Source organism: Micromys minutus (genome assembly GCF_963924665.1).
Source record: "Micromys minutus genome assembly, chromosome: X".
Classification (NCBI taxonomy): domain Eukaryota; kingdom Metazoa; phylum Chordata; class Mammalia; order Rodentia; family Muridae; genus Micromys; species Micromys minutus.
The window spans coordinates 95,062,960-95,077,304 of NC_137970.1; the positions used below are offsets into that span (position 1 = coordinate 95,062,960).

General features: G+C 32.9%; 1 protein-coding gene across 2 annotated transcripts in view; it reads right to left on the bottom strand.

Annotated features, from left to right (window-relative positions):
* Positions 1-14,345, bottom strand: part of THOC2 (THO complex subunit 2) — a 112,119-nt gene that overhangs the window by 11,658 nt on the left and 86,116 nt on the right. The window contains exons 26-34 of one of the 2 annotated variants that reach the window (XM_080909516.1): positions 13,978-14,106; positions 13,561-13,692; positions 13,292-13,476; positions 12,623-12,801; positions 12,295-12,397; positions 6,308-6,738; positions 6,058-6,116; positions 4,571-4,687; positions 149-286 (exon numbers count right to left, since the gene is read on the bottom strand). In XM_080909516.1, coding sequence (XP_080765642.1) covers positions 149-286; positions 4,571-4,687; positions 6,058-6,116; positions 6,308-6,738; positions 12,295-12,397; positions 12,623-12,801; positions 13,292-13,476; positions 13,561-13,692; positions 13,978-14,106 — 1,473 coding nt within the window. The remainder of the gene's footprint in view (positions 1-148; positions 287-4,570; positions 4,688-6,057; positions 6,117-6,307; positions 6,739-12,294; positions 12,398-12,622; positions 12,802-13,291; positions 13,477-13,560; positions 13,693-13,977; positions 14,107-14,345) is intronic. The other variant, XM_080909515.1, reaches the window with a different exon arrangement.

A 14,345-nucleotide genomic window follows, 5' to 3' on the forward strand; every position in this document is an offset into this window, starting at 1 on the left:
TAGAAGATACAAACACACTTTAGGATGAAAATACCACTAAAACTTGAAACAGACTGCTGTGGAATCAATCAGTATTTTCTAAAAGCAGAAAAAAACATTACTATATACAACATAAAGCTTTCCAAGCTAATTTTTAAAAATTACAAACCCTTTTCCGTTCTTTCCTGTCCTTTTCATCTTTTTTCTCTCTTTCTCTGGATCTTTCCCTTGACTTGTCCAAATCTTTCTTGTCCATTTCTCTCTCCTTACTCTTGGACAGTGGTGGAGGATTATGGTTAATGTAGAGCTGTTAAAATTAAGGCAATATTACTAAAGATTATTAGTTTTCCAGTATTGGCAGCCTTTGGCATTTTTGTTTACTAAATGAAAGATAACAGGTAATTAATTATATATAAAGTCAAAACTAGTTATCGGTTTGTTTTATGAGAGCTAAAATAAAAGAATGTAACACATTTTACAAAGGCTTTAATCCTAAGCCTTATAAGGATTCCCATTTTAACTCAGTTCATTACTACCTCAAGTACCATTTTCAGTAAATTCACAAGCTAGCATTCTCCTTATCACCCCAGTTCATAAGAATTCATATGTAAAAAACAATGACTAAAGTTTCCCTGCTGAAAAAGACAAAAACAAATTCCGATGCAGTCAGGATATATAAACATCTTACCATGCAGTCAATGACAATGGGCAAAAAAGGTATAAATAAAACCTAGCCATGATTTTGCTAGTACATCCATTCTGCATAGGTATAAATCAGGTAGTGATTACCTCAAATACTTTTGAAAATATAAAGACTGATGAATATTCTCTACTTCCAAAAGCACCACAGTTCTATTAAATAACCACAATTGAATTCTGCCTCACTCCCAGTCAGCTGATGGTGACTAGACTTGGAAGACTGAAAAGTGACAGAACAAATACTCTCTGTAAGAAGGTCTATTAGAGATCAAACAGCCAAAAATTAAGGTTATTTTAACTTTAAATGATAGAAAAACCCTACTTCTGAAGGTTGGAAATATAGAAATTCACTATAAAAGTAAATGTTTAGGAAGTAGTCCGAAACTAGTTGAATGCCAACTTTATGGCATTTAAAATTGTGGTACAAGTCTATGTTTCATTTGATACATTCAAAGAATAATGAACAGCATTCATCATGTAGCTACCTAGCTCTAAATATACCCTAGGAAGAAACAGAACAATGAATGCAAGTAAAATAATTTTACAGTAAGGAGTCCTATGATAATCTAAGAAATGCAAAAAAAAAAAAAAAAAAAAAAAAAAAAAAAAAACAAAACATCAACTTGAAGTTTAAAGACTTATATTTAACCACCATAAAAAATTTTCAATTCTGTTGCCTAAGAAATATTATCAAAGCAACAGAGTGAATTCTTTATAAGAATCTTATGTTTAAAAGCTGAAGAATGCCTGAAACAGTCAAAGTGTTTATTGATAACAAAGATTAAGAGAAAAATCTAGTCTTGAAGTACTATCTAAAAGATACTTTTACCGGGTATGCCTTAAATGACACTTAAAATATATTTCTAGTTGTGAAATTTATTACATCTTTTCCCATATTTTAATATTATTTATGGACTAGATAAGCTAAATTCAATAATATATTTAACACTTAACAATTTCCTTAAAGTACTTCTTCATTTCTCCTACTACTAGAGTACCCCCCCCCACACACACACCAAAAAAGACATCTTTTTCATGCCTACTTGAATTCTGTATTGTAAAGAATTAAGAAACTTCTCTAGGACTTCTGGTATTAGTACTGAAATATTTCACTACAGATATTCAGTGTCAAATAGTTAATTGATACACAATCCAATTCTAGGTTTAGAAATAAAGCAATTAATTTCCACCTCCCTGTCTTTCTAATAATTGTCACAGCACCTTTTACTACATCACCTACTGAGTAGAATTCATACTTCTTTGTTTAGGCATTCTGAGCATGCTGCATAATTGTCACAATTATATCCTATCATACAGCAACCTAAGGTTCTGTGGCTAGCAGTAGTCCCTAACTTTCATCCTTTTTACCTTACTAGAACAATTAATTACTTTTATCTTAAAGTTCTCAGGTTTTCAAAAAGTAGCTCAAGAGCCATCAGCACCTAAACTATCTCTCAGCTCTGCAGCTCACTTTCCAGTAACTCCTATTCTATTCTTACTGTTATTTATACACCACTTCTGTTCATCTCAAGCTATGTATTTCTGTCCATAATAATTTCTAGTACATCTCCAACTAGATGCCTTTTCCACTTTTATATACATCTACAATGAATGTTTACCATGTTATTTGCCAAATAAAGTTAATGATATGATAAAACAATCTATATGTAACGTTGTATGATCTTGTTAATGGTTTGATTTTTATTTTTATTTTTGTTTCTTTTTAGATCAGACCATTAAGATCTAATAAAAGAATCTAGCCAACTCTCCAAATCAAACCTTGCTTGGCGTAGAAGCATGATTTTAGTACTCTCTTCATCATATGTAGCTGCTAGTACTGCCATACTAAAACACAACTGATCACAAGTACAACTATGTGACGTGGAAATGGGAGTGGAAAGAGAGCTGACAAAATATATGGATCCTATATTAGCTTAGTCATCTTTTAATCTCACTAAAAATTCAATCTATGAATTACTTTACTATGAATTGTAAAGTAAAATATACCCAAAAGTTATTAAGAAATAAAATTTGGGGAGCAAAGCATAACTAAAAAAAGAAAAAAAAGAATCAAACTAAAATCAAGAAAACAATTTTATATGAACAAGTAACAAGGTAACATGAAAGACAGAACACATATCTCACAGTAAAACCTCTAGGAAGTAAAAGATGCCCCAGAAACAGTAAGGCTATATAATTTGCTCAAAGTCTAAGAAACTATCTTAAGTCATTCAAATGCCAATAAATTTTCTATAGCCTTAAAATTATAAAATCAGCTGCTATACAAAAACACTACTTTGGATCACTTATGAAATGAATCTCATAATTTTTAATACAGTATGCATGTGATTTTCAAACTTTCTGGTTCCATGTGGAATTTCAAGTGCCCATAAAAATCTTCTTGTACAAAAATGTTGGAAAATAGACTTCAATCACCACGTTTAAAAAGTAATATAAATACAATAAAGGAGTTAAGGAAACTTTTGCCGCTATTATTAAAATGGATGTTAAAAACCAAAAAAAACTTAATTTTAGCTCACATTTTCAGTAATGACAAATTTTAAGCTACCAGGAAGAGCTCTGTCTCTCATTTGTCAAAGACACTACCATCTGCTCTATTTAACTCATAGCACTTTTATAAGCATGAAGTAAGGCAAATATGTATCATCTAGACACAGAAAACTGACAAAACTATCTTCATCACTGACAAGAAAATCTAGTTAACCTTAACATCAGTTTTCAAACCACTTCAACATATGCCTTAATAAATAAATACTAACAAATTAAAACTATTACAAGCCTGTGAATATAAAACAACCCACCCAAGCTACTGGTTAGGATTGTCAAATGCAATCCCAAACTGGCTGCAAAGACCTACTGCAGTTCATTTTTATGATAGCCAATAAAAAGGTTTTACTTTAAAAGAAACTACTCGTAGTTTATTGTAGTTTTTAAAAAGTACATTTTTTAAAGTATATAAACTTTCAGATAATAGTTTATCTTAAAACAATGCCATACTTTTAGGACACAGGCACTTTGGCTATTGTAACCACTAATAATTAGAAAATGTTTGCCCAGAATCCACAGATATTTCAAAATCCCATTTAATCTATAAGTAAAGAATCATACTTCGCATTCAAGTAGAAAACATAAAGTAGAAAAACCTAAGTAAAGAGGATACAGATTTCATAATAGGACAAGATGACATGATCAATAGACACTTCAAGTATAATACTGAAATGAACTCTATAATAAAATACACAAACTACACACTGTTTTTAAGAATCAGAAAACCCAGGAGAGTAGTGTAAAAGGAAAGAATTAATACTGACATATAAACATAGCCCACAAGTTGAGTACTTCCTTCCAGGAGGATTATTTTATATTTACTCTATCTCTTGGTATTATGCCACAGCTACTAAAAGGATACTTCAGCAGAGGGAGAATAAAGAAATTTATGGACTAAGATAGATTCGGTTTTTAAAAGTTCTATGAATGTGGCAAATTACTTTTTTGTTCTTCTTAATTATCTATAAACAAAGCAATAAACTGGCAAGTTTGCTCTGTGAAACTATGAAAGTCTACCTACCACCCATCCCAAATAAACCAGCAACTCTCCTTTTCCCAAATCTAAAATCATAAAAGAAAAATACATAGTATAGCAAGAATACATAAAATAACTGCCACATCACACATATAACAATGTGTCTACATGGCCCATTGTTATCTGATTTTCTATTTTGGTCAGAATCTTTAAAGGTGATTTCTAAATAAATTGAGTGCTTTCTCTTACCAATCCTAGCATATAAAGTTTACTAGGGTGGTGGCCCCTACTAAATAAGAAACTTAGCAATTTCTGGTTTACTTAGGCATGATTTTAAAAGACTCAAACCTTTGCCGATGAGTCCTTGAGATCGATGAGACTGTCCTGTAGAAAATGAATGGAGATGACAGGTGAGCTGGCATAGTTCTCAGAACCCAGAGGAACTTTGGGAAGTATGTCTGTAACCTAGAAACAAACCAGCTATTTCTTGTGAGGATAAATTCCAGGAAATCAGTATCAATATGAATATCAGCAATAAATAAAAACAAAAATCAAAACCATATAATGGAATTGTAATGTTAAAAATTATAAATATTAAATATAAAAAATTTAAATTTTTGTTCTGATTAAAAATAAAAAGAAACGAATGTTGATGCCACATATTTCATATTAAGCGTTAAGTAATTAAGAGGCTATAAAGACATTTTTCTCTACCAAAAGTTGAAAACGGTAGAGATCATCATGCAAAAAATTAACTGATATTTTTATAGTTATTCTCTAATCAAAAGGGTTCAAATTTTATTCATTTTCAACTCCAATAAATATAAACATTTTGTTCTGGCTAGAAAATTCAGTGGCATTAGAATAAAAAAATTCTACAAAACATTAATCAATATGTTGTTGCAAAGTACCATGATTATTCAATTTCATGCCTCTCATAAGGAAAAAGATTTTAAAAAGAAAAGGAAACCAATTACAGTATTCCACCACAGTGCTCTGGATGAAGAATTAATTAACTTACAGTTTTAAAAGTTCAACGTACTGCAAATTCAAAGATTCCATGAAATTAGATGACTTTAGGATTAAAATTAAATATGGAGCAAGGAATGGCTACCCTGAGTCTTCAAGAAGGCTACACCCACGATTTTGTGCTGCAGTTGAATGCCTGGGGTTTCTCTTTGCTGGGTGGTAGGACTGGATGCCACATCTGCTCTTATCGTAACGCAAGGTTCAACTTGTTGGGAACCCAATGGGTATAAACAAACCTCCAAGGGAAGATACAACAGAAGCTGCATGCTCACTGAATAAACACAACTACAGGAGAACTGATCACCAAGGAGACTTTAAAATGGAACTCCTTTCAAGACTCCTTCTTAGAAGGCACATCGGTATGATGCTCATCAAGAAGCTTGATAAATTCAGAGGTATCTTGTTTATCCTGTATCATTCAGGAAGTCTTCAGAGCTATATAATCTTCAACATTTATGCCGAAAAATAGCTTCATTCTGCTGAAAAGATTCATTTGCTTGTAGCTACCATTGCACTCCAAAAAGAACTGCTTAAAGCAGTGAGGCACTTCTGGGTAAAATTTCTCTTGTACTTTGAAACACAATAAAATTAGTGCTAGGTCCTTGAAGTTCTAACATTTTTATAAGAAAAATACTCAATAAAAAAAAATCAGTCCACCAATACAGAAAAATTTCATTTTCTAATGCAATATAAAACCTCCAGTGGCTCCAGTGAATACTTGGCACAAGACTTGAAGGAAGTCAGGACATTGGTATTCCAAACAGGTGAGCCTAATACGGATGCTGCCTTCCTCAGGCTATACTAACCTTTACAGTGGAGGAATGTGATGGAGAAGGATGAGTGTCAATTTTGCGGCGTTTTTGTTCTGTTTGGACAAAAAGAAATAGTCAGAATAAGGGATTTGCCCAGTCATTCCAAACACTTCAAAAAATGAGCAACTTTTAAGAGCAAGTATTTGTTGCACTAACAAAATCACTACCATATCAAGAAAAAGAGATAACCAACAAGCATATAATTAGGTCCAAAAAGTAAACAAATAGAAAAAGGTGCACTTGCCCCTGTCAGGCTCCGAGATATCTGATCGGGGAACAGGTGACTTCAAGGACCCTGAAACTGGTGTTTTTTCTCCTCCTTTAATATTTTCCTTTGACTTCATTTCCTTTGCTACATCTCTTTCTCTGGATGGCTCCTTCTCTCTTTCCCTTTCTTGAGTCGATTTTGATTCTACATTGGGGACGGTAGTCTTGAATTTCTCATCTTTAGTTTTTTCTTCCTTCTTGAACTTCTCTTTTTCTTTGTCAGATTTAGGTGTTCTTTCCTTTGTCTCTCTTGCTTTGTCATCTTTATTTGGCCGCTCTTCCTTTGGTTTTTCTTTACTATCTTTACCAAGTACCCTGGCCTCTGGAGTTGTAGCTGGAGTCTTCTCTTTCTTCTCTTTTTCTTTCTCTTTTACTTTTTCTTTATCATTTTCCTTAACAGCTTTGTTGCTTAAGAATAAAAAAAATTAAAAAAAAATCATCAAATATATCCCATATTTAAAATCATAACTGAGCTAAGAGTTGTGGTGCATGTCTTTAATCACAGCACGTGGGAGGTAGAGGCAGGTGGACCTCTGTGAGTTTGAGGGCAGCTTGGTCTACAGAGTAAGCTCCAAGTCAGGCCTATACACAGAGAAATCCTGTGTTGACATACAAGTAAGAAAACAGACAGAGAAAGAAAGAGCAAAAAAAAAAAAAAAATCAGAAAGGGTTTCCATTGACTTTAAAAAATGTGAAACTAAGAGGAATCTTCAGAAAGATAAAGGACTTTAGGATAAGTCAGTAATTCTTCATGTGAAATAAAACAAATTCATGAACATGTAATTAAAATAATGATTAATAATGATTATAAGTAATGTTAGATTATTTTGTATACAAACTTTGAGGATAACAAAATAACAACCAAAACTATATCCAGCCAACCAATTAAAAGTACTATCAGTAAACAGACATGTGAATTTCATAAAACAAGCAATAATGTTCATAAATAGTCACACAGGTCTTGATATAATAATGGGATCATTTTGACATTCTAGCATCAACTTTAAATAGCCACTCAGACTAAAAATCAACAAAGAAACTGCAAAGTTAAACTATACCAAAGAGCAAATGGACTTTACAAATAATCTGGAGAATATTTTATCCATCAGAAACTAAATGCACCTCCTTCACAGCAGCCCATAGGATGCTCTCTAAAAGAACCTAGTCTGACCACAGTATGTCTTAATAAATGCAGAACTGAAATTATTTTTCTATCTTATTAAACCATAGTGGACTATAATAGAATTCAATAGCAAGAGAAACTATACAAGTACATGGAGACTGAAACATACACTCATGACTGACCGACCAGTGGGTGGATGAAATCAAGGAATTTTTAAAATTCCAAGAGTGAAATGAAAATTAAAGCACAACATACTAGACTACTTCAATACAACTAAGGCAATTCTAGCTATAAATGCTTACATTAAAAAAAAAAACAGAAGTCTGAAATAGTCTAATGATGTCTTCAAAAACAAGAACAAAGCAAATCACAAAGAAGCCAATAACAAGAAAAAATTGAGGTCATGAAAGAAATTGCTGAAACAGAGACTAAAAGAACAATGTACATTATCAACCAATCAGACTTGGTTCTTTGAAAAAATAAAAAAAAATTGTAAAAGTCTAGCAAAACTAGGCAAAACAGAAAATTCAAGTTAATAGATATTAAAGATGAAGAGGGTGAGTTTACTGTTAATTTATTTCAATGATATCCAGTATCATCAAGGAAAAAACTTGAAAATGTAGAAAAAAATTGGGTAAAACTTTTCCAAATGCACGCGCGCGCGCACACACGTGCGCGCACAAACACACACACACACACACACACACACACACACACACACACACTCGAGATCAATCAAAATTTAAATCCTATCTCCTATCTCCTCAAATTAATAACCTCTTTTCCTATATTATGGTTACATATATACATATGTGTATGTTTAGGTACCCACAAATACTTAATTACAACCTAATAAAAATGTGTTTGTATACTTTTATGCAAAAATGCTTAAAAATCTGTACATTTATCTTTGTATTTTAAAATAAAGTTAAAAAAATTAAATCAAGGGAATACAAGCAATTTAAATAGATCCATAACAAGCAACGAGACAGAGGGGGAAAAAAAAGGCCAGAATCATTTGGATTGACTAATAAATCCTACTAAATCTTTATAAAAGTGCCAATGCCAAAGATCCTCAAAGTGTTCCATAAACAGAAAGTAAAGGAACACTACTGTGGTGACTTGAATATGCTTGGCCCAAGGAGTGGCGCTATTTGGAGGCTTAGCCTTATTGGAGTAGGTCTGTCACTGTCAGCATGGACTTTAGGACCCTCATTCTAGCTGACTTGAAGCTAGTATTCTATGAGCAGCCTTTAAATGAAGTTATAGAACTCTCAGCTCTTCCTACATCATGCTTGCCTAGACGCTGCCATGTTCCCACCTTGATGATAATGGACTGAACCTCTGAACCTGTAAGCCAGCCCCAGTTAAATATTGTCCTTATAAGAACTGCCTTGGGGCTGGAGATGGCTCAGCAAGAGCACTGAATGCCTTTCCAGAGGTCCTGAGTTCAAGTCCCAGCAACCACATGGTGGCTCACAACCATCTGTAATGGGATCTGATGCCCTCTATTGGTGTGTCTGAAGACAGCTAGCTACAGTGTACTCAAATACATAAAAATGAATAAATAAATCTTAAAAAAAAAAACAAAGAGCAAGCAAAAAAAAAAAAAACAACTGAACAGATGATTAAAAAAAAAAAAAAAAAAAAAAAGAATCACCTTGGTCATGGTGTCTGTTCACAGCATTAAAACCCTAATACAACTACCAAACTCATTACTTCAAAGTCAATATCACCCTTACAGCCAAACTAAATAAACACACAGTACAAGAACAAAACTATGGACAATTACCTAATAAATTTAAGAAAATCTTTCATGTCTCATTTATTTTATGAAATGTATGTTTTCCTTGCATGAATGTTTACACCATGTATGTCTGTATATGACATAAATGCCTGGTGCCCACAGAGGCCAGAAGAAGGTATCAGATCCCCTAGAACTAGTTACAAATGATTGTTAGCTGCCATGTGGGTTCTGAGAATTGAACTTGGGTCCTGTGGAAGAGTAGCCAGTGGTCTTAACCTTGCTGAGCCATCTCTCTAGCTCAAGATTCTTACAATCTTGTAAATGGAATTCAAGAAACCATTAAAATCATGTGCTATGACCAAACTCAATTCACTTCAGGGATGTAAGAATGATTCAAGAAATATAATACAGGAGACAGACAGACTCAGGGTTAGAAATAACAAGATTATGCCAATAACTATAGAGAAACACTTTGATAAAAACATCCCTCCATGAAAAAAAAAATCCCTAAGAAAACTAAAAATACAGGGACCGTATAACAAACCTCCAAAAGCACTTTAGGCCAAATCATACTCAACTCATTTGATATAGTACTCAAAATCTTAGCTAGAGGAGTAAATGAAAATGAAGTGAAAGAGATATAGATAATAGGAAAGAAAAACTTCAAACCATCTCTATTTTAAAATGTGACACTACCCTATCCTTAAAAGACCCAGAAGGCTACACTAGAAAATCTTTATATCTAATGAACATATTAAACAAATTAACAGTCTACAAAGTAAAATAAAAATTAAAAGCTCTATTTACTAACGACTAAATTGCTGAGGAAGAAATCATCCACAATAACTTTACAGAAAACAAAATATTCAGGAATAATCCCAAGAAAATAAAAGACTAATAAACTGAGAAATAAAGAAACAAAATAAAGATCCTGTCCTATTCAGCTTACATTGCTTTAATTGCATCTTAGCATTATTAATTTTTTAGATGACTTTGTTTTTTAATGAGGAGTAAGAAAGGAAGTAAATTGGGTAAGCAGGGAGGTGAAGAGGAACCGGGAGTAGTTGGGGTAGGGGAAATCACAATCTTAATATACTTTTTGGAAAAAACCCTATTTTCAATAATAAACAAGTTTTAAACAGCAAAATTGATTAGACCATAAAAAAATGAAATCCCATGCTTATGGATTAGGAGAATCAATATTGTGATAATATTTTGTAATAATCATACTACCCAATGTGATATGTATATTCCACACAATCCCTTATAATAATCAAATGAAATTCTTCATTACAGAATTACACACACACATACACACACACACACACACACACACACACCACACAAGTACACATGCACACACCTAAATCTGAGAAAGAAATATAAAAGTTCTGGAATGGCCAAAGCAATACTCAGCAGAAAAGGTGATTCGGGAAGTATCTCAATATGTGATCCTGAATTACACTAGAGATTCATAGGGACAAAGACAGAATGGTGGTGGAACAGGAATGAACATGTAGATAAGTGGAGATCATTAAAACAGAATATAGTAGCAAGAAATAAATGTGCACAGCTACACTCACCTAATTTCCAACAAAAGTATCAAAACATAGACTAGAAAAAGGACAGTTTCTACACCAGCTAGTATTGGAGAAACTGGATACTGCTATGTAAAAGAATGAAACTAGATATCTAGTACTCATTCTGCTCAAAGTCAGTTCAAAGATCAAACACCTTGATGTTAGCTAAGGCAGCAGTCATCAGAATGAATAGACAGCATGTAAACAGAGAGGGAAAGCTTTGCAAAATGTCTCAGACAGGAGTGTGATAGTTAGAAATAAGAATTGCAAATAGTTCTCCAAAATTCACCTAATAAATAAATAAACTAGTAATGACCTCATAAACAGCTCAAAAGTGAATATAAATGGCCAATAAATACTTTCAAAAGTGTTCAACATCTTAGCCATTCGAGAAATAAAAATTAGAACTGCTTTGAACCAGTCAGAATGGCTCTCATCAAGAGAATAAACAAGAAAAAAAGTTTGTAAGAATATGGGTAAAACAACACTTTATAACTTGCTAGTGGAAATGTTAACTCATGCAGCCACTATAAAAGTTGGTGTATGTACAGGTTTCTCAAAAACAAAGAGTAGAATAGCTCAGCTATTCCACTCCTGAGTGTACACCCAAAGATCTCTAATTCAATATAACATGAAGATACTCACATTTTTGTTTATTTCTGCACTATTCACAATAAATGGGGCCAGCCTACTTGCCTATTAACAGATTCATGGGTAGAGAAAGTATAGGATACATAAAAAATGAAATTCAACCAAACTGAAAACTGAAATGATGGTATTTGCTGGAAATGGATTCACCCAGAAATCTTCATGGTACTTGAAATTAGAAAGGCTCCAAAAGACAAATACCATGTCTTCTTTCATATAAAGAACCTATATGTAAGTATGTAAATACCATGTTATGAAACTAAAAAAAAAGGACCAAGAAAAAAGAACAGTTCTCATAAGAGAAGAACAAGAGGCAGAAAGGAAGATAATAGAATACATGGGTCATAAGAACAGAAGGGAGATTATTCGGAAAAAGGAGACTAGCAAGAGACAGTGGGAGCAAGGGAGGTCACTGGGGTAGGGACAAATTAAAATAAGTATAATGAGACACACATATGGAAACACCACAATTACTCTGTATGCTAACTTAAAAGATAACTTTTTTACTTTGGAGGCAGGGAGAGGGCTACATTTGTAAAGTATATGCCATGCAAGTATAAGAAAGCAAGCTCAACAAACCCACATAAAAACTAGCACATTACACCTCATCTGTAATCTCTGCTCCTAAGGCAGAATGGAAGGCAGAGAAAAGAAAATCCTTGAAAGCCTACAGGTGAGCTGGCCTAGTATATGCAGGAAAGAGGATCCAATTTCAAATAAGGTGTGGAGAAACACATGAGGTTAGACCTCCTCCACACACATTGTGACAAGCATACACGACAACTTATGTGTGTATGTGTGTGTATATATATATATATATGAAACACAAGGGTTTAGAACTGTAATGTACAGCACAGTGTTCCTACCTGTTAGAGCCACTATTTCCATTGCTTGAATTCCCTTTTGGTGTGGTACTAGAAGCCTTATTAACAGCTTTTGTACCACACTGAGATCTCTCCCTTGATTTATCTGAAAAAAAAAAAAAAAAAAAGGTTTTTATTAGCAAACTCTAAATACAAACTCTGACTTTACAGCAAAATGATTAGTGAATAATTAGGAAGGCCCAGGAGGCTGATTAGTTCTTAATAGTTACATACTCATAACTAGGGAATAAGACTCAATATGAGGCTAGCATTGTAATTATTATGTGATAAAAATATTTCAGTACAGTTTTAGAAGTGTCTACAAACATACCAGTCTCCTCAGCACCGCTTTCATCTGATTTAGATGCACTTCCTATGGATGATGAAGAAGTCCCACCACCAGGTCCATTTTGTACACTGGCAACAGCATTTCTTGGAGGAGGATCCTTGTGATGAAACTCATTTTCAGGTATCATGTGTGACTTTTTACTTTTCAACTGCCCCGAGTAGCTGAAAGTCGCACAGAGTGTTTAAATACACATACACACAAATCAAAAAAAAAAAAAAAAAAAAAAAACATAAACATGGGGTTTAGTCAAATAAAATTAGCAAACTGTAACTTGGTTATAGAAAATAAAGTACCACTTTCCAGTATATTAAGATCTTTAGAGTGTTCTAAAAACTTAGTCATTTTTCAAATTAAACTAATGCTTTAACTAGAAAGCCATTTTCTTTTTTCTCCTCAAGATGTGAGATCTATTAAATTTTTCCCCCCCGCTTCAAAAATATGTTTCTTTAAAACTATCATCCAGTATAGACCGGAAGTTGATAATCAGAAGTGTCAACTCTCACCAGCCTGTGGGAACATGATCGCATAATCTCCCATAATCTCCTGAAGTAAAGCAGAAGATAAGACTTCAACATTGTAAAACATTTTCACATCTTCAGAATCCTTCTGTAAACTAGTTTCATAAATCACATTAAAATATAATTGTGTTACCCCATAGCCAATGCATAAAGATCTGGCCTCTTCTCTTTTTCTTCTTGGCATATTTTATTCACTCTTCTTTCCAAAGCCTGGCCCAGATTCAAAACTTTTGGGTACCAAGGAAGTATTTTTGTTAGCACAATCAATATATTCCTGATGTGAGTATATTCGCCTGTCTCAAGGCAATGTACCGATGCCTATAACAGATGTTTAAAGACCTATTATCATAAAATACAAATTTGAAGAAAAAAATCTTTGAAAAAAGATCCACTATTTTTTACCTTGGTTAGTTTGTAATGCCATTTGTGGACAACATGTCGAAAATTTTCATAATCTAACTGATCAGCTTTATTTCCACCATCAAATCCAGTTGCCCGTAATATGGTAAGAAATCCTGGAAAGTTTCCACATTCCTAAGAAAAATAAGTTTCTCATTTTTAGAGGTAAAATTCATCCCACAAAAATAGGAGAATAAGACCAAATCAGTGACTCTTATGTAAAAAAAAGGTTAAGCTTACTCAATGATATTAACTTGAAATGTCAAGTTAAAACAGAATAAAAAAAATACTTTTTATAATATAATAAATATAATTCACTTTATAGCTGAATCTTAAATTCTTTTAAAACTGACAAATCTGAAGTAATAATTAAAGTAATAACGCACAAGTAAAATATAAACATATTTATTAATTATATACCTTTTCATAAGTGGCTCTATCACTATGCCACCTGGTCACTGTCTCTAACATACAGCAAAGAAATCTCCCATACCGACTAGCTTCATTTTCAGTGCAGCTTGCAACCGTGTAAATTATGTCAGAAAAAACCTAGAAGAAAAATGTTCGAAAAAGAATCAAACTAACTGAAAATATTGAGACTATATTAAAACATACCACAATATACAAATAAATTCAGTAAAATTATGTAATTTCTCCTATTATAGTCACACCTGCAAAAATTTTAGGGGGGGGACAACTATAGATTCTGTAAAAAGAACAGTGATGATAAAGCATCCAAGTGTATTTTTATGAAGAACTCTATAATAATAAAAGAAAAGGCTATTATT